Below are 19,847 nucleotides of genomic sequence, written 5' to 3' on the forward strand. Positions count from 1 at the left end.
CCGGCCCCAGAAGGGCCAAAAGCTGTATCCCACTACACTGAGTCTTCTGGCCCATGGAGGGTGGACTTCCCTTCCCTGCTGCCTTTTCCCTCACCTGGCCATCCCTCCTCACTGTTCAAAGCTCAGAGGAATCCCCAGGGAGGCTGACTGGTCATTGCTTGGTTGCCGTCCTCTGAGACCCATGCTGCCAGGCCACATGCAAAGCATGTTCTGTAAGCTGGAAAAGACCTTCGGAATGACTTAGTTCAAACTCTGCATTCTACAGAGGGGTAGGTTGGAGCCCCAAGATAGTATTAGCCCACCACCTCTGTCCAGCCCCACCAGTGGCCACTAGAGGAGTCCAGGTGCCCTGGCCCTCCAGACACAGACCCCATTTCCATCTGGGGACACAGCATACACTGCCTGGGGTGCCATATGTGCTATGCCTCCACATAAGAGCACTCCCCTGGGTGATGGCCTCGGTGTCTTTCTTGGGCAGGCAGCTTAGTGGTACCCAGAGCCCACCAGACATCCCTGGGCTGGGCAGGGACCTGTCCATCGGTTCCTCCCTAAGCATTTGCTGAAGCTCTGAGGTCCCTGCTAAGTAAGACTTCAACACCAGTGGGTGGTAACTTCTTCAGGCAGAAGGCTGAGAAGGGTTTCCATGGAGACCGCCCAGGCTCTGTTTCCATAGTAACACTTGCACGAGGTTACAGAGCTTCCTATATGTGTCAACTTAACATTTCCAGCCACTCTGTTCTTCAGGCCAAACCTGGGCCTAATACAGGGATTGCTTTCTAGGAGGGGTGACAGGCCTTGAGAGCCAGAGGGGAGACGGGTGAAACTGTGTGCAGTTGGCCGACCATGAGGGTCTCTCCTCGACCAGCGGGCACATCCCCATCCCAGCTGTAGGGTGTGTGTATATATATACACACTCACACATGCTTAAATTATAAAAAGAATACATCTTCCTGACATGGAAGGATATAAAGTCCTACACCTCCCTGCTGTCCAGAGGTAACTGGTGTTACTTGGCTTTGAATATCCTTCCGGAAATAGGATATGCACATCCATAGAGCCATCTTTTAGAAAATTCACTAATGGGATATATATTCTCACTCTGCCATCTGCTTTACCCTAATTATAGATCTTGGAGAACTTTACACATCAGCACAAATAGATCTACCTCACTCTTTATAATGGCAAAAAAAAAAAAATACTGCATTTAAAAAAAAATAAGTCCCTAATTGAGGGACTTTTGTTTTCAGTTTCTTGCTATTACAGCAATAAGTGTCCTGCACATGTATTTTTTCTGTATACTTTTTTGAGTATATCCATATGGTAGATTCCTAGCAGTGAAGTTTCTGGAATTTTAAAATTTGATTCTTATCAAATTCTACTTCCATTATTGATACAAGAGGGCTTGTTCACACTTAAAAAGATGGGGTATTATTAAACTGAAACAACACAAAATCATAAAACCAATCTCCCCAACTCATTCTATGAGACCAGTGAATGATCAACGCTAGAGCCTGACAAGAAGAGCATGAGAAAGGAAAATTATACGTCAGCCTTACTGATAAACATATATCAATACCTCCTAAATGAAATATTAGCAAACAGAATCCAATAGTGTAGAAAGAGGATAGTACATCATGACTAAATCAGTTATTAATGTTATACAGCACATTAACAGAAGAGGAAAAATATATGATCATATTGGTAAGCACAGGAAAAAACATTTGATAAAAGAATTTAACATGTATCTTGATTAAAAATGCAAAGTAAGAATTGAGGACCACTTCTTCAATTAACTTCAAAAAGAGTATTCTCCCAATATCGATAGCAAAAATGGTATTCAAGGTGAATTCCCTTTAAGAATCAAGGACGGCTTGGATGGCTCAGCGGTTTAGTGCCTGCCTTTGGCTCAGGGCGTGATCCTGGAGTCCAGGGTTTGAGTCCTGCATTGGGCTCCCTGTGGGGAGCCTGCTTCTCCCTCTGCCCGTGTCTCTGCTTCTCTCTGTGTGTCTCTCATGAATAAATAAATAAAATATTAAAAAAGAAATGTTTCAATTCTCTGAATGGAAGAAACAAAATCTGTCCATAATCAATACACTGGCCCAGGTAGAAAACACAAAAGAATCCTCAGATAATGTCTTAATAAGGAAGACATCTTGGCAAGTTCACTGAATCAATACTCAAACACTAATTACATTTCTGTACATAAGTGACAAAGAGGTATAATTACTATAACAACAAATATAAGAGACCCAGGAATCAACCTAATGAAAGATTTGTGAGACTTCTGAGAAAAGTATAAAATTGTGTTGTATTGGAAGAGATTGAAGATCCAAATAAGTTTTTGAAATACCATATTCATAGAGTAAGACACTCAGTATAACTATCTTACTTCTCCTCCAGTGGATATATAGATTCAACACAAGTCCATTAAAACCTCAACAGAAGGGCAGCCCTGGTGGTGTAGCAGTTTAGTGCCACTTGCAGCTTGGGGTGTGATGCTGGAGACCCTGGATTGAGTCCCACGTCGGGTTCCCTGCATGGAGTCTGCTTCTCTCTCTGCCTGTGTCTCTGCCTCTCTCTCTGTGTGTCTCTATGAATAAATAAATAAAATCTTAAAAAAAAAAAAACCTCAACAGAACATTTCATAGAACTTGATACATTGTTCCTAAAATGCATATGAAAACAAAGGGCTAGGAATAGGCACCACTGCAGGAGGAAAGGTAGGAGACTTGCACTACCAGATATCTGGGCTTTTTACAAGTGTAATTATGATCCAAAGGATAGACCTAATAGGACAGAATGGAAAGCCCAGAATAGACTTTACATGTATGGAAACTTGATTATTGTAGACCCACACTGCTGCTCAGTGGGAAAAACAAAAAAACAAAAAACAAAACAAAAAGAACCCCGGAACATATGGTTGTCCCTACCTCACACCATACCAGGGAATAACTTATAACTTCCAGGGCATGTTTGAATGTAACATACAACACATGAGAAGGATTGTAAAAATAATCCTTGAGGATTGGAAGAAAAATATAAGGGCAGCCTGGGTGGCTCAGCGGTTTAGCACCGACTTCAGCCCAGGGCGTGATCCTGGAGTCCTGGGATTGAGTCCCATGTCAGGCTCCCTGCATGGAGCCTGCTTCTCTCTCTGCCTGTGTCTCTATCTCTCTCTGTGTCTCTCATGAATAAATAAATAAAATCTTTAAAAAAAGGATGCAAAAAGCCATAATCATGAAGAAAAACATGGATGACTGTGATGACATTAAAACCCATAGTTTCTGTTCATCAAAGACATAACAAAGAAAGTGAGAAAGAAAAGTCAAAAACTTGAATAAGATATTTGCCAGCCACCAATGGCAAAATACATAAAGATTATACAAATATATAAAGAACTCCTGCAAGTCAATAAAAAGAAAACAAAACATCCAATAAAAAACAGGCCAAAGAACACATAAAAGCATTTTATTTTCTTTTAAAAGATTTATTTATTTATTTGAGAGGGAGAGAAAAAGTAAGTGTATGGGTTGGGGGAGACAGAGGGAGAGGATCCTCAAACAGACTCCCTGCTGAGCCAGAGGCTCCATCCCAGGACCCTGAGATCATGACCTGAACCAAAATCAAGAGTCAGATGCTTAACTGACTGAGCTACTCAGGTGCCCCAAGAACACAAACAGGCATTTAATAGAAAAGGAAACTTGAGGGTACAATACACATAATGAAACTTGTCCCACTTTCCCAGTAATCAGGAGAGTGAAAATGAAAACCATCACGAAATACCATTTAACCCTCAGTCCATTGGCAAAAAAAAAAAAAAAAAGGAAAAGAAAAAAAATTCCAAAGGTCTTTTTTTCCCCTTTAGGTTTTATTTAAGAGGGAAACAGAGATAGAGATAGGGCCCGATCCCAGGATCCTGGGGCCATGACTTGAGCTGAAGGTAGATGCTTAACCCACTGAGCCACACAGGTGCCCCAGCCGCAGCTTGTTAATACTAAGTGTTGGCAAGGATGTGGAACGTGGAGCACGCCTATGCAGCACAGGTGGGAATGTAAATTGGTTCACTCGGCAGAATTTTGTGAGTAGAACATTTGCTTCCCTGTGGCCTAATAATTCCACTTTCAGGGGTCTATAGCAGAGGAACGCTTGCACAGGTGCACAACACGCCTTGTAAGAAAGATGTTTGTTAAAGCATTGTTGTAATGGTGAAAAGTTGGAAAGGATCCAGATACTCATTGTTAGGAGGATGGGTAGGTAATTAAATTGCATAATCACACAATAGACTGATATACGGCCTTTAAAATGAATTGAATAATGTAGGCATTAATATGGATGAATTCTAGAACTGAAAGGTTGTGGGAGAAAACAAGTCAGAGAATAAAACATGTATTTTAGGACGATTTTTATAATGTTCAAATCCAAGCAAAACTATACTAGAAGTTCATAGGTACATGATAGAATTATAAAGCAAAGCAGAGAAACTCAGGATCGGTGTTATTGATTAGCCTGGAATGGCTGATCGATATAAAGAGAATGGCTCATATATGAAAAGTTGACAGATTTTCATAGTTGTCTTTAGACCTAAGAATGGAGGGGTCTTTAGTGTCCCTCACAGGATACGAAGGTGAGGGACATTACAGAGTAGGGGCTGGGGTGATGGATGGGTGTGTGTGTGTGTGTGTGTGTGTGTGTCTGAACATGTGAGCCAACCTTGCCTGCATCCCTGACCGTGAATGCTTCTCCCTGCCATCTAGGGCCATTTAAATGGACTTAAATGCCCCTCCATTCAAGTCGGGGCTGGTTTTGTGACTTGCTTTGACCAACAATGCAATGAAGGAATGATCTGGAACTTTGGATTCCAGGTCTTTAGAGGCCTCTGGCTTCCTCTCGCTTGGAGCTCAGCTGCCAAGCTCTAAGGAAGGCCTGGGTATTGATTGGAGGCCATGCTGAGTGAGGCCAGGGAGGGGAGGGGCACCTTGGACGGGGAGCCTAGCCAGGCTCCCAGCTGAGTGCGCTCCAGAAAGCTGGCCAAGCTCCGCCATCCCTGGGAACCAGGAAAAATAGTGAACTGCTGCGTTAGGCCGTTAAATGCTGGGGTGGTTCGTTAGCAGCACAGGGAGAGATGCACGCAGGAAATCGGCGATACTGGCCGCCTTGTCTCATGAGTTGGTTGGCTGGTGCGTCTCCAGATACACACTGGTCACGATGCTTCCTCGCATACCTGCGATTTATGTACAGCATTTTGTATGGAGTAAATGCTTCAGTGTAAAACATCTAATAAAAACAAAACTCTGAAAAGAACCCAAAACCCTGTCCTGCAAAAATGCAGCTTCCCAATTTTGTTTTGCAATTTCTGTGCAACTGCAACTACACATCTTTTCACGTTTACGCAATGCTCCACTCATATTTCCCTCACTGTGCATGGCCTGCTCATAGTCTTTGCCTAGCTACGTACTGGCTTGGCCACGCGTGGTTCATGATTTATAGGAATGTTGCATATTGAGGAAGGGTCCTTTTATGTCCTACTTTCAAAAACCTCTCCCTGTTTGCCCCTGGTAAGCTCTTTGACTTCATAGTGTGTTTGGCTGGACGTAAATTCCACTTTTCCATGGTCCAAGTCGTAAGTGGTGGGTATCATGCTTAGGTTTTCCCTCCTCTAAGATTCTCTTAAATCATTTCTGAAGTACTTTTATGGCTTCATTTCATACCTCAAATCTGTGGTCTATCCAGAATTAATTTTGTTATAGGGAAGCAGGATCCAGGTTTTTCTGTCACAATGGCTAGCCAGCTGTTCCATTAAAAAGAACCCACATGCGCCCCATTAAATTTCCTTGTATTTACAATTTCCAGGCCCTCCACTGCCCTATTGTCCTTCTCCTTTTGCTAAATCACGATAGTTTATAATGCTTCATACCTGGAGGCCGTTGTTTCCTCTTCTGAGGATTTACCAGATCATTCCCCGTGTTGACTTTGCCAAAAGAACTGTGTCGAGTTAAACAATAAATCCTATCAGTGTTTTAATTGTGATTGCATTGCATGAAGGCTGACGTCTGGACAAGATTGCCTTAGGAGAACAAGGTGTGTCTGCAATAACTTAAGTCATTTCTGTCCCTTGCAGGATTATTGAACCCGACCAGCAGCAAGGGTGTGGCCACCACCCTCGCCCCAGATCCCGCCTCTGGAGTCCACCCGGCCAAGGCTCTGGGCTGGCTCTCCCACCGCCTCCTTCTCTGCTGAATGCGACCCTGTGACTCACGCCAACCTCAGCTCAGATCCACCGGGATGGTTACTAATTGCCCCAAAATCGTGGAGAACACTCCACCGTCCTTGTGCTTAAGGACAAGCAATAGTGATGTCATCTTCCGTGTGGAACTAAATGGGGTGGTTTATGGACACTTGCAAGCAGCGTGACCTTGGGCCAGTTGCTTCTGGTCTCCAATCCCTTTCTTCCTCCTTCCTGTAAAATGCCATCTCCCTGGCTCAGGGAGGTGAGGGACCCTCCCAGCCTTCCCCCAGGCACCTGCGCCCCTTCCCCCAGGCACTTGCACGGCCAGCCTGCAGCACGGGGCGCCCACCCTGCCCCGCCACTCCCAAATCCAAGTCAGAAGTCAAAGATTTTTATTGTTCTACCGACACTTCTGAAAAGGGATCTAATTGAGAAAATAACAAAGCATTTAAGAGTTTCATCTCCAGAGAGCACCTAAGTCTGACAGGAGGTGTCGAAACCTCCTCTTCCAGGCTCAGGGCTGAGAACGGTTAGCATATCGAATGATCAGTAAAAACATGCAAAAGTGAGAAGGAAAAGGAAAAAAAGGCTGCATTCCCCCAAAGCCGAGGGGGACGGAATTTCAGAACGAGGGGGAGGCAGGGTGTACAAGTACCAGGTGGCTCTCCCTTCCCCCCACATTATCTTCCAAAACAGCTCCAAGCTCGGAGAAGGCAACGAGCCCACCCCTCGTCTCTGCTCAGCGCTCCCATCCTGTACCTGTGGCCAGGGCCGCGGGACCCTGTCCTTGTGCTCCCGGGGGGCCAGGACCCGGCCCTGGCTCCTCCCCTCTTTGGTTCCACTCGGAGAACGATTGTGCTTGACAGACTCATCCCCTGCCCTCACTCCAGGCTCCCGCTGGTGGGCTCAAGGCACTCACAGGAGTCCAGGGGAGCCCCAGGACACCCACCTGCCCTTGTGCTCTGGGTGGGCCCATCCCCGGGCACATTCCCCCAATCCTCAGCCCGGATCTGGGAATCCGGATGTGGGACCGTCCAAGGAACAAGCCTTTTAGGACTTCACCAACTGTGCAGACATTTCTGAACCTCGCACCACATCCCTCCCTGTCCCCTTCCCGGGACCCCCCACCCCCGAGCCCGGCCCCTCTATCTAGCCCTTCTCCCAGGCTGCCATCGCAGCTGTGGGCGGCCCCCGGACAGCCTGACTTCAGGGTGGCGGTCACCGACTCCACCCTGGGTGCCCCCCTGCTCCCCCGGCCCCGGGAGCTGGGCGGAGGTGGGGCCTCGAGAGGTCACGGCTCTGGTACAGGGAGGCGGGCAGGGCCGGAAAGGAACCAGGAGACACGTCACATCTAGGGAAAGGTGTCCAAAGTACAAGCGAAGCGAGGGGAAGGAGGAGGGCCGGAGCGGCCAGAAGAGAAAAAAGGAAGAGGGCAGGGGCGAGGCCTGGAGGGGGAGGCCCTCACACCACCCCGCAGATGAGCGTCTCCACCACGAAGGTGTTCTCGAAGTGGCGGATGGCGTTGCAGCTCTTCGCTCCTCGCTTGTTGATCCCTGGGAGGGAAGGGAGAATGTCAGTGAGGACTGGGCCCTGGCCCAGGGCTGGCGGGGTCGCGGAGGCCACCTGGCCCAGAGGCCGCCCAGACTCACCCGGCCACCGTCCCTGCTGTGTGGCCTCAGGGGGGTCACTTAACCTCTCTGTCCCTCACTTCCTCATCTTTCGAGGGGCAGCGAGAATGCGGACGAGGATAACTTACACGCTCTTAGCGTGGGCACCAGGGCTGGCGCACGGGGCACGCGGAGTTACCGGGGCTGCTGCTGGGGGATGGCCGTGGCTTAGGGCTCGGGGCAGGGGCCCTGGACGGGAGGGGCCGGCCACTCACGCCTCCGGGTAGCCCGGCGCCGCAGCCGGTACGTGTCCTTCCCACTGCACAGGTGGTAGATGAAGGAGCCCAGGGCCTCTTTGTCGCTGACGTGCTCGGTCACCACCATCTCCTCCTGGATGATGTACGTCTGCGGGAGGTAGGTCCCTCTCTGCGAAGGGAGCAGCCGCAGCGCTGGGTCAGTACCCGGGGTGGGAGTGGGGGGCTCTCCTGCCCCAGACTCCACCTGTCCGCACCGCCCACCCCCCTTGTTGCCATCCTGCCCACTCAGAGTACCCCCCCGCTACACACACCTGAAATGCCTGTCCACACTCTCCTGGGCCCCCCTCACCCAGAGGCCCTGTGGCTTGCCCTCTGGACGCCCCCAGGCGTTTTCTGGTTGTGCCAAGTGCTTGCACCCACAGTACTGCGTGTGGGAGCCTGGCCTCCCACCCCAAGGGGGAGTGCTGCTCGTAGGGCATGGCCTGAGGGGCCAAGGAAGCTGGTCTTGGGGCTCTTCATGAGAGAGGAAGGCAGAAGTGTGGCAGGGAGAAGAAAAGGAGGCGTTGACTCTGGGTGTGGGAGAAGGAAGATGGAGGAGGGGTACCAATCTGGGGCGCTGGGCCCAGCTGACAGCAACACCCCTGGGCACCTGTCCCCCACCCCCGACCCCCACTGCAGGAACCTCCTTGCCGCAGGCCTGGCCTCCACGGGGGAGCGCAGCAAGGTGCCACGAGGGCCTCTGCTCACCTTCACATTCATGAGGAGCTCCCAGAAGTTTCGAGGGGGCAGCACGATGGTGGTGTTGAGCTCGATCACATAGCACTTGTCCAGGGAGATGTCATGGTAGGCAGTGAGCCCCTGAGCAGGAGGGGGGGCTGTGTCAGGCTCTGCAGGCAAGGGCCTGGCCCTGGGGGGCTGGGGATGTGTCCAGCCAGCAGAGGGCTGAGCCCTACTGTGCCAGCATGATGCACCCCTGATTCCTATAAACCTGGGGACGACCTGGACCCTCGGCAGGAGGACCCCTAGGAAGCTCTGGGAAGCAAGCATGGGGGACACACAGCCAGGGAATCCTGTGTTTCTCTGGCCTCAAAACTGTCACTGGTGAGAGAAGTGAGAAGGATGGGGTGTCTGGGTGGCTCAGTCAGTGAGGTGTCTGCCTTTGGCTCAGGCCATGATCCCGAGGTCCTGGGATCAAGCCCCATGTCGGGCTCCCTGTTCAGTAGGGAGTCTGCTCCTCCCTCTCCCTCTACCTGTCCCCACTCATGCTCTCTCTAGTACATAAATGAAATATTAAAAAAAAAAAAAAAAAAGAAGTGCAAAGGATAGTTACATCTGGGTAGGGGGGGGACTGGCTGCAGGGGGGGCAGGGGCACACAGGGGAACCTTCTGGAATGCTGGCAAGATTCCAACACTTGGCCTGGATGGTGTCACATGTGGGCCTCTGGGAAAATCCACTAAGCCATGCACTTCGTGCCCTTGGTGGTAAGTGTGCCACACCTCAGTAAAATGTCAACACAAAATACCCAATTACAAGGCACACTGGCCTTGCCCATGACGGCCAGTGTCTGCAAGCTGTCGGGGGCGCAGGAGAAAATCCACCACGGCTAGGTCACATTGGGCGGTAAACACTACCGATGTAACAACAGCAATGTGTGTAAAATCCTGACGAGCCTAGCTCGTGGACGTCCCCTACACATACTTGCCATCGCACAGCACATGCTCAAAGGAGGGACTAGGGGCAGTGGCATTCATTCTCCTTTGGTTCCTGTTCTCCTTTCTCGTGACCCTTGCTGGAAGAGGGGCTCTGGGCCGTCAGGACACCCTTCCACCGCTCCTGCCCCAGCCCCGGCCGGCCTCACCCGCTGGAAGTCATGGATGATGTCTGCAGGGTCACCGCCGCCAAACTGGGGCACGGGCACATTGATGCGCTCGTAGTTCTCTTCGAGGTAGATCTTCACGTCCTCCTCCAGCTCCATCCGAGTGCGGGCCTGGGAGGACAGGGAGTCCTCGTAGAGAACCCCACAGTGGAAGAAGTTGTCTCGGGCCAGCTGAGCAACGTGGGGAGAGAGACAGACTGGTCACGTGGTGCCCTGGGCACAGCCACCCTGCCCACCCCACCGTGCCACGACCCCAAGGCCCCGGCAAGCAGGCAGGTTGGGACCATGAGACCCATTTCACAGATGGAGAAACTGAGAAATGTGGGGGCCCAGGGAGGGCGAGCCGGACGCACCAGGTCCTAGGAGGACAGCCTCCGTGGCTCTCGGGGGCAAGCACAGGAGCCCAGATCGAGCCGGCTGGGCCCTGCAGGAAGAGCGGCTGAGAGGCAGGCAGCAGTGGGAAGATTCTGGAAGCACCGCTACAGCCAGCTCCGTGTCTAGCCTCACACGAGTCCCACCACCTTCCCCGGATCCCGTGAGCGACCCTGACGAACACTGTGTCCCTATCTGAACAGCCAGCCGAGTCCCCCCATCATCCAGGGCAGGGAGGCAGCGAGACGACCGGGGCCAAGCGGCTGAGCACGAGGACCAGCGTGGCCACCTGTCCTGCTCCAGGGGCTCCTCTAGGTCTGCGCGCAGACACTGGCCTGTCGTGGGCAGAATTTCCCTCTCTCGGAGTGTACGCTGTCCCAGGGGGGTGAGTCATCACACATGAATCATACTGTCCAGGGCAGACGCAGAGGCTGCTCTGAGGTGCCCCCACCCCCCAGCGACTGGGGCGGGGTGAGGAGCCCCAAGAGAGCACCGGCTGGGGAGGTGAGAACCAGGAACAAGCGGGGAGCTGGTCATGGAGGGGGAAGGCGGGGGGCGGGGGGCGAACAAAAGGGAAGTCGGCAGTTGTGTGGGAGCTGAGGTTCCAGGGGAAAGTCACACGGAATACAAAAACTCTTCAGTAATTTCCATCACGAAAAAACTAAGTAACGAAGCTAAAAACCACTGCTCGAGGCGAGGAGGAGGTCACTCAGGTCATAAATGACTGGCAAGCCTCGGCTGCTTTGTCACTCCGAAATTCCCAGCTTGTGGCACTTACGGGTATTCTTTTGGGCTTTAACAGAACTACTTTGGGGGCACCCTCCCCCCCCCCCCCCCCGGTCTGGACTGATGATGATGTCACTGTGACCATGACCAGCTCGGGCCCAGCCTCGTGCCCTGAGCGGCGGCTGTGTGAGCACATAACGGGGGTGCTATCACGGGTGGAGGCCCCCGCTTGCAGGAGGCGGTGGTGGGGATTCTGGCCATTAACCCACTTGCCACCTCGTTTTGTAATCCACATCCGTGTCCAAGGAATGGAAGTCCCTAAAGCATGACCCCTGGGCACAGGGTCTGGCTCTGAGAGGGTCACAAGAGTTCCAATTTCTGCCGGATCTGAGCTTCTAGGGCCAACACTCCAGGGTGACACTGTGGAAAGGGGCCATGGATGCCCATCCCAGCTCCCCCACTGTTGCCTGTGCTCCTGGGAGTTCCCTGTTGGCCCTCAGGTGTGCCTGAAGCCAGAGGTAAGGACGGTCCATCAGGGTCTGTGGGAGTCAGGGGGTGGGGCTCCAGCACCAGGCAAGGGCCTGGGTGGGCTGGCTCGTGTCCAAGGAGGCCCCAGGGAGGGAGGATGCGGGTCTTCTGGGCTTGGCTGGTCACTCACTCCCACCTGGAGGCAGATCACCCGGCTGCCACACCTGCCGCCTCCCCGAAGTCCTCTCTAATCACTACCTGTCCCTGAGCCCCAGGCCCCCCCCTCCCACCTGGCCTCACCTGTGCGAGGAAGAAGTATCTGTAGATGTAGACGGAGGCGAACACGAGGCCCATGAGCAGCACGACCATGCCCATCGACAGGTAGCACACGCCGCCCACGGAGCCCCCCTTCTTGTAGCGCTGTGGGGGGGCCCGCTCCTCCTGTGGATTGCAGTGCCGGGTCAGCCTGATGCGGGTTCTGCTCCTCTGGGAAGCCTCCCACCCCTTTCCCAAAGTGAGATGTCCCCCTGCAGCTGGCGAGCCCTGGGACAAGTGGCGGGGGGTGGGCGGCAGTGCTGAGGCTACGTGGAGCATTATCTGGAAGGAATGCCTTGCCGGGGCCTCCCCGGTTTCCTCCCAGGTAAAGATATACTGAGACCCGCATCAAAGCCACACAGAATGACCCACTGGGATCAAGCAGGTCCATGTGGCTCACCCACTAGTTCCCTTTATTATACCGGCCGTAACTACAGTCTATTCTCTTAAATATAGAACAGGGGAAGCACAGACATGGCCTTAGTAATTGCAGCAGACCTAGGACCCTGTAGGAACTGGAGGTGCACTGGGCAGGCTGGGAGCTGCTGCCCTGGGCACGGGGAAGCCAGGGAAGGCTTCGGATCCGCCCACAGGCTACAGTGCACGCGGTGGCCTGGAACTGGGGCCATAGGAGGTAGCTTCTGGGCTCCACCAGGAAGGCTATGGCAGGGAGTGGTCACTGGCTGAGAGACGCGGAGGCTCCAGGAAGCTCACGGGGTCTGGGGGTCGGGGCACAGTGCTTGTCCCCCTCCAGCCAGGCAGCCCTGGGCACCGCTCAGCCTGGGCGGGGGGACAGCCACGGCCCCTCACAGGTGCACAGGTGGTGGCCGGCAGGAGTGGAACCTCAGGGCTGAAGTCTGGAGGTTTCTGGAGGCCAGGGCATCTCTGCCAGGAGGGAAACGTGGCTACGGTGGCAACAGGTGCCATCAGGGAGGCCAGAGCGGGAGGCTTCTTGGAGAAAACCTGCTCTGGGGAGCCAGTCGGGCTCCGGACAGCAGCTGCAGGGCTGCCAAGTCACAGCAAACTGCTCCAGGGCACACGGGTCTGGAGCGGTGGATGCAGGGCTGTGTGTGCAGATCTTAGGAACCTGCTTGACCCGGAGCACCAGCCCGTGAGCTAGTGATTCAGGCTCTTAACAACCTGCGTGACCTTGGCCATCTCTCAGGATTGTGCGTGTCCTCCCTCACCTGCCCTGGGACATGTGGCAAAAGCCTGTCTCCGTCTCTGCTGTCTGCCGTTCTGTCCCTCCTGCATGGTGTCCACATACAGTCAGGGTGAAGTCAGAGTCCAATCCCGGAGACACCCCCCCACCCCCCAGCCTCCAGGAGCTGAGGCAGGTGGGAGAAGGGAAGGAGCTCCCGCCTGGAAGCCCGAAGCCTCTCAAGAACTGCACGTGTGACATGCACCTCCTGCTTAGCCCCCTTTGTGCCATGTGTCCTCACTCCCTTTAACCTGGGGGCTGGCCTGGTGTGGTGCTCTGGTCCCTGTCCCTGAGGCCCCTTGGCTTAGAGAAAACAGGGTATGGGGCCCAGGCCTCAGGGAGCAAGGGGAGCACCATCAGAGGGCAAATGCCCCCCAGCCTGGGGCTCTCCCACTCACCCAGGAAGAGGACAAAAACACCCAGAGGACCCTCCCCCTCACTGGGCACATCCATCCCTAGACCAGTTAGCTCCCAGCCTCTGCACCACGGGACAGAGGTACCCCGGCCCATCCAACTCCCCAACACCCCTGTCTGCTGTCCTCCAGGGAGCTTACCCAGCAGGCTGGAAGGTCAAACCCATTGCTCCAAACTCACTAGCTGACTGCTGGGGCTCTCACCACCCCAGCCCTGCTGCGGGGCTCCTGCAATCACCCGGCTGGCATCTGCTCAGCACCCTGGGGTGCCCTAACCAAGGTCCCACAGGGACAGGTGCTGCCACAGGGGACAAGCCACCCGGGGGCTCCTGGAGATGAGGTGCTGGCTTTTCTGCTCCTCCAGAGGCCTGAGTGGGTCCCAAAGTGCGATGGCTGCCCTGGGATCGGCCAGCTGTGAAACCCGCCTGTGGGGTGGGGACACTCATACGCCGTGGGGGGAGTGGTGACCCCAGGTTGAGAGGGGCTCCAGCAGGGACAGAGATCCCCTTGAGGACAGGATTGCAAGCTCCCCCCACAGCTTCTCTTTTGAGAAGTGAAGACACAGGGATTAAAGGAGAAGGAGAACCTGAGAGCCCTTTGTCAGGATGAAGTGCTAGATAAAAATAGCCGAGCTGTCTCCGCTGAACCTATTCTTTGCAGGGCCAAGGCCCCGGACAGCTGTTGAGGCTGCACACTGGCCATGCTTTGGCTCCTGCATTCAGGAAAACCGGAGAAGTAGGCTTGTGAGAACTGCTTTTCAAAAGAAGAAAACAAAGTCAATGGGCCACAAGCACGAGAGCCCGAGGGCCTGCTCCGGCTCCAGGAATAAGTCCACAAACAGGGAGCACCAATGGTTTTAAAGCAGCCTTTCTGCTCTTGGCTGGGTCAGGTGTGGGCACCTGTGGTGGCTGTGGCCGAGGATCCCCCCACCTTTTCTAGCTGTGCAGCAGACACACCTCTCACGTGTCCGGGGCTCACACACAGCTCCCTATCCTACCACTACTGACACCCCTCCCGCCTACAGGGCCCAGACCCCAGAAGCATCATGAGCAGTGGGCTGGAAGGGAAAGCAGGACCTGAGCTTGCCAGGAGGCAGACTGGAGCCATAGATGTCCCTGCTTTGAGACAAAAGGCACTTCAGGCACCAAGCCCCACACTGGAGGGAGGGCCCCTGAATCCTGCCCCGAAGCTGCCATCGCTTACAGGGCCCCACACGACAGGGAACCTGGGGGTTCCTGGCTGCCCAGCTCACCCAGGACCGCGGAGAAGCCCGCTTCCTGAGCCCCCCACGCTGCTTCACTTGTGCTGGAGACCCAGGAAAATGTCAGCCCCCCCCATGGAGCAGCCAGGCATTTGGGGGGGGCTTCCATTTAGAAAGGAGGAAAACACAGCCTACTGTTTCCAAGGCAACGGGGCTTTCTGAGCAAAGCGCCTCGCTGTGCACTCGTGTGGGGCGCGTGAGCCGCCGGCCGGGACCACGAGGGGCCTGGGCCTCCCCTGCCCGCTGCACCGAGGCCCCCGACGGTGCTCATTAAATGGTTTAGCAAAGCCGGGGCCGCGGCGGTCAAGGGGAGCCCAGCCAACTGGAGCATTAGCTGGGCGGACTCCCATGACTCCTGGAGGGCCCCCCCCCAGCTACAGTTCCTCGGTAACAATGTCCAAATTAACTGCAAGCAGATTAAACTACAATTGCAGGCTGCTGGGCGGAGGCTGGCAGGGAGCCAGAAATGCACTTGCTGCCGCCCTGGTGGGGGAGGGGCGCTCGCCGGGCCCTCCTGGGCTTCATTCCCCCTCAGCATCTTTCTTTCCCAGGCTGCGGATCAGATTCAAGGTCACCAATGCCCGTGTGTGTGTGTGTGTGTGTGTGTGTGTGTGTGTGTGTGTGTGTGTGTGAGCACCAGCCAGCCAGACCTAGTGGGGGTGGGAGCAGCGGGCAGAGGCCCACCGTCCACCAGCACACAGGGCTGTGTTCCCCGTACAGACAGCTGGGTGAACGGCGACTGAGAGTCCTGGGACCCCAGTCCCGTCACGTGGCTGGAGGCCTGGGCACCCACTGGGTGAAGAACAGCACGGACCCCTGAGGACTCCTGCACCACCCACTCCCCTGCATCTACTGGCTTCCTGGCAGGCAAGATGAGAGACTCCGGGGGGACAAAGGCTCCATCCATGGATGAGAAGCAAAGCTGGCTGCTGGAAGAGCCCTCCCGGGGGAGAGAGAGAACTTGGGAGAGGGTGTGTGTTTGGGGGGAAGTGGGGAGCCAGGCTGCACTTCCGTGATTTTACCATAAATGTTTTTTTCCCCTAAGGGGAACTCATCCTCCCTGGGAGTCCGCTCACAGCCTTGAAACAGGCAAGGTCCAGTGAACAGAAAAGAGAGGGAAACAGAAGAGAAAAGCCATCATGATGTGTTCAGAAGCCGAAGCCCCTCTGGGAAGGCCCCGGGCAGGCCAGGCATGGGCCGGCCGAAGCCCCCAGCCCGCCACCGGGGCACGATCTGGAGCAGGGCTACCTTTCCAGAAAGGTCCTTCAGCCCGGCCGGCAGGGCCAGCGGGTACTGGGGCACTGGGGCAGGAGCACCCCGGGCCTGCCAGGTCGGCCTTCCCGGCTGGTAGGGGACCCTCCCCCAACCGGCTCCCCCACGCCCAGGGCCGGAGGCCGGGACTCGGAAAGTGAAATCTGATCCCCAGGTATGCAGGCTGGGGGAGGGGGCGACGCAGGAGCCATTAATCAAAGGCAAAGCCAAGGAGAAAATGAGCCGCGCTGAGAGGATGGTATTGAACCTGTCTCCCGCCCCGGGCAGCCCCACCCCCGCCGTCTGCAGCCCCCAGCCCAGCCCAGTCTGTGCAGGCCCACACCTGGCTGCGCACGCGTGTGCCCACTCAGGCCCCGGCTGGCCCGCAGGCCCCCAAAGGGGAAGACCGACCTAGCTGGTGCGTGCTAGGAGGGGGTGCTTCCCGGCCAGCCCACTTTCCAGGCTGGCTTCCCGCCAGTCGGCCTTCAGCGCAGGCTTCTCAGTACCTCCGAGGCCAGCGCCAAGGGGAGGGTGGGCAGCTGGAAGCCCAGCTGGGCCCCCGCCCCCATCCCTTCGCGGCCCACTGAGGCACTTCCTTCCATCAGCAGGTCTGGGGACAGAATCTTCCTTGTGTTGGAGTTTTTGCTCAGAAGCAGGGGGAGCCCCGCTGTGAGGGTGCTGCAAAGGCCTTACCCTGGCCCCTCAGGGCCTGCACGCAGGTGGACATTTGCATCTAACAGCCACAGGGGAGCTCACCGCCGAGGGGAGGGTGTTCATGGACTCTGTTCATCAGCAGGTCCTTCCAGGGCTTTATAACTGATTTTTGAGTCCAGGTCAGTAGCCAAGGAGGGTTCTTGGGTCACCCTCAGCCACAAGAAACCTTCTAATAAGCTTTCCTCTGCATCCCCATGGGCATGGGGCAAACCTCAGATGCTCTGTCTCAATAACGGAGAAGGCTGGGCCTCCCAGTAGGCCTACCTGTCCCACCCACCTTCTCCTTCAGTGCCCTAATAGATGGTGGCACTCTGTCTGGAGCCCGGCAACCTGCTGTGCTCACTGCCAGAGGCAGGAGACGGGGGCTCCATCCATGCCCTAGTTACTGGACACCAGGAACGTGCCCCTTGGCCAGGTGAGGGCACAACAGGCTCAGAGCAGTGAACTCTCTTCCCTGCTCCAATTCCAGCAGGCAATTGGCAGAACCGGCATGTAACATCCAAAGCCCCCTCCGTTTATCACCTCAGGGCCTCGGGGAACCATGATTATTTACTGCTATGCAGTTCTGTCCTAGGTGGTGCCAGGATTTTAATCCTCCTCCTGGGCCCCCAGTGCTCCTCCGTGCCAATTAAGACAGCTAGGGGCCTTGCCCAAACTAACGAGGTTTGGGAGAGGAGGCCTGCTCAGCAGGCTCAAGGCCATTACAAACAGCCCCGGGAAGATGGGGAAGATGTTGATATTTCCATTTCACGCTGGGTGAGAGGGAAGAGAGGATGCTGGCTGGGTTTCAGTGCCAGAAACTGGATGTCAGTTACTGCCAAGGTGATGCTGGCATCTGCCATCCGGCCTGACACCATCAGCAGGCTGCTGCTGGAGAATGTGCCACTCGTGTGAAATTTGGTGGACCTTCTAAGAGTTTGAATTCCATCCCCCGACTGTCTTCTGCTTGAATCCTATAGTCCTCAGAGGCAGGGTCCTGAATTCCAGGCCTGAGCAGGGCGGCAGGCCTTGGGAGTAGGCTGGTTCCTTGGTGGAGGGAGGAAGGAAGCTTGAAGAGACCCTTGCAAACTTTTAAAGACCATGGTCTTCAAACATGGAATGCCCCCTGTCCATGTAAACACGGGATGAAGATGGAGCTGTTTTGGTTGGGGGTACATTGCAACCCCCACCCCCCACCCCCTGACCTAGCCCAAGCCCAGGTGGTCCTAGGTGATGCAGTGACCACACCAGGGCAGGAGAGCTGGCCTGCAGCTCCTCGGTGCATTCCTCACTCAGGGGCTTTGCTAGAGACGTGACACCCACCTCTGAGGCCCCTTTCCAGAGTCCCCTCTTTGGTGGCCCCAGGCCCAAGTCTTCCCCTGCAGCCCTGGTTAATACTCCGGGCAAGGTTGAATCTGAGCCACAAAACTTGGGGAGGGACCTCCGCGCTGAGGAAGACTCATAGGAAGCAAGGGGAGCAGACAAAGACTTTGGAAGTCCAGCCTCGAGGGACGGCTGGGGGCACCCCAAGACCGCCGGAGACCACGGCTACGTGGGCAGCTTTGCCGGAGCACAGGGCAGCCTGGCTGGACCAGCTCTCGCTCCCCTCCCCGCCACGCGTCCTGCCCTCTCCGGGTCGGACTCCACGCAGCTCAGGCAGTTTTCCACTGGCGGAAATGCCTTCTCTCCCCGCGGCCGGAGGGCAGGGGGAGGCGGGGGAGGACGCCGGAGGGGGCGGGGTGCACCGAGGAGGCCCGCCCCCACAAAGAGCCTCGGGGATGCGGGAGGGCACCGGGGCAGCGGGGGGGCCTCCCCGCGGGATGCAGGGAGCTGCCCGGAGCCGGGAGAGGCAGGAAGAGCGGGGCAGGGAGGCCCAGATGGGCGCCGGGCCTCATACCCTGCACCCCCGAGCCTCAGACCCTGAATGCTGGACGCGCAGCCGGGCGGTTCTGGTTGCTTTCCATTTCCTCACTTTCTGGTCCACCAATTCAGGTGCGCCTTTCAGCAGCTCAGTCCCAGCCCCTCGTTTGGGACGAAGTCGCCGGCGCCTCCTCCATCGCTGGCACCGGACTCGATGGCCCCGAACCCCCCGCCGTTCCCCACCGAGCCTGACCCACCTCCGTCCGAACCTCCTCCCATCCCCCAGCTGGGGCGCGACTCTCGGCCCCTCCCCCTTGATTAGAAACAGACGCAAACCCCCCACCAGCATTCTTCCAACTTCTTCCTACCGGCCCGTCCGCTGTCTTGGGGCCGGCCGCCTGGGGCCCCTCCAGTTTCGGAAGAGACCTCGAGCGCGTCCCCCCGGGGACCAGCGCCCCGGACCCCTCCCACTCTTTGGACCTCTGCTTTCGGCGGCCCCAAGCCCCCTCCCACAAGGGATGAGGCCCCATTCCAGCCGCCCAGTCCCTCCGGTCACGGCCCCGGGCCCCCGACGCGCCTCGAACGGTTCCCGGGGCCCGCGGGGCGCGCGTCGCCCCCAAGAAGCCCAGCCCAAGCACCCCCCACCCCAGCCCCTCTTACCCGAGCCGGCGTCAGCAGGATCTCAGCGGCCGGAGCCGGGGCCGCAGCCGCGGCCGCCGCCTTGTCGGCCTTGTCGGCCTTGATGCCGGCCACGGCGGGCTGGAAGCTGATCTTCACCATGGCTGCGGCCGCCCGCGCGTCCGCCCTGCAGCCTCGGCCCGGGCAGCCTCGGGGTGTGCAGCCGCCGCTCCGCGCTCCGCAGGCACCGGAAGTTTGGCTGGTGCTCGAGTCCCTTTCCCTAGCCCCGCCCCGCCTCCAGCCAGCCCCGCCCCCAGCTCGCCCCGCCCCGCCCTAGTCAGCCCCGCCCCCAGCTCGCCCCGCCCCCGGTTCGCCCCTTCCCTAGTCAGCCCCGTCCCGCCTCCAGCCAGCCCCGCCCCCAGCTCGCCCCGCCCACCTCCACTTCGCCCCGCCCCTCCGTCACTTCGCCCCGCCCCCAGCTCGCCCCGCCCCCGGTTCGCCCCGTCCCTAGTCAGCCCCGCCCCACCTCCAGCCAGCCCCGCCCACCTTCACTTCGCCCCGCCCCCAGCTCGCCCCGCCCACCTTCACTTCGCCCCGCCCCCAGTCAGCCCCACCCCCTCGCAGGAGGGGCTTGGCACTCGCGGCGCCTGGGCCCCCTTCCCGCCCCCGGGGCGCGCAGTGACCCCTGCCGGGCGCGCAGCT

The 19,847-nt window shown here is 56.5% G+C and overlaps 1 protein-coding gene across 1 annotated transcript; it reads right to left on the bottom strand.

Moving 5' to 3' along the window:
- Positions 1–6,601: 6,601 nt before the first annotated feature.
- Positions 6,602–19,416, bottom strand: ITM2C (integral membrane protein 2C). The gene is made up of 6 exons (XM_041767648.1): positions 19,188–19,416; positions 11,834–11,974; positions 9,950–10,138; positions 8,838–8,948; positions 8,109–8,259; positions 6,602–7,779 (listed from the first exon to the last, which is right to left on the bottom strand). Exons 1-6 carry the CDS (start codon positions 19,305–19,307, stop codon positions 7,688–7,690), a joined length of 804 nt encoding a protein of 267 aa, XP_041623582.1. The 5' UTR covers positions 19,308–19,416; the 3' UTR covers positions 6,602–7,687.
- Positions 19,417–19,847: the final 431 nt, after the last annotated feature.

This window comes from Vulpes lagopus, chromosome 8 (genome assembly GCF_018345385.1).
Source record: "Vulpes lagopus strain Blue_001 chromosome 8, ASM1834538v1, whole genome shotgun sequence".
Lineage (NCBI taxonomy): Eukaryota > Metazoa > Chordata > Mammalia > Carnivora > Canidae > Vulpes > Vulpes lagopus.

Coding starts and splice junctions, on each gene's coding strand:
- ITM2C (XM_041767648.1), bottom strand. CDS start 19,307: ATGGTGAAGATCAGCTTCCAGCCCGCCGTGGCCGGCATCAAGGCCGAC. Junction 11,975..19,187: donor TCCTGCTGACGCCGGCTCGG/GTAAGAGGGGCT, acceptor TGCAATCCACAG/GAGGAGCGGGCCCCCCCACA. Junction 10,139..11,833: donor GATACTTCTTCCTCGCACAG/GTGAGGCCAGGT, acceptor CACGTTGCTCAG/CTGGCCCGAGACAACTTCTT.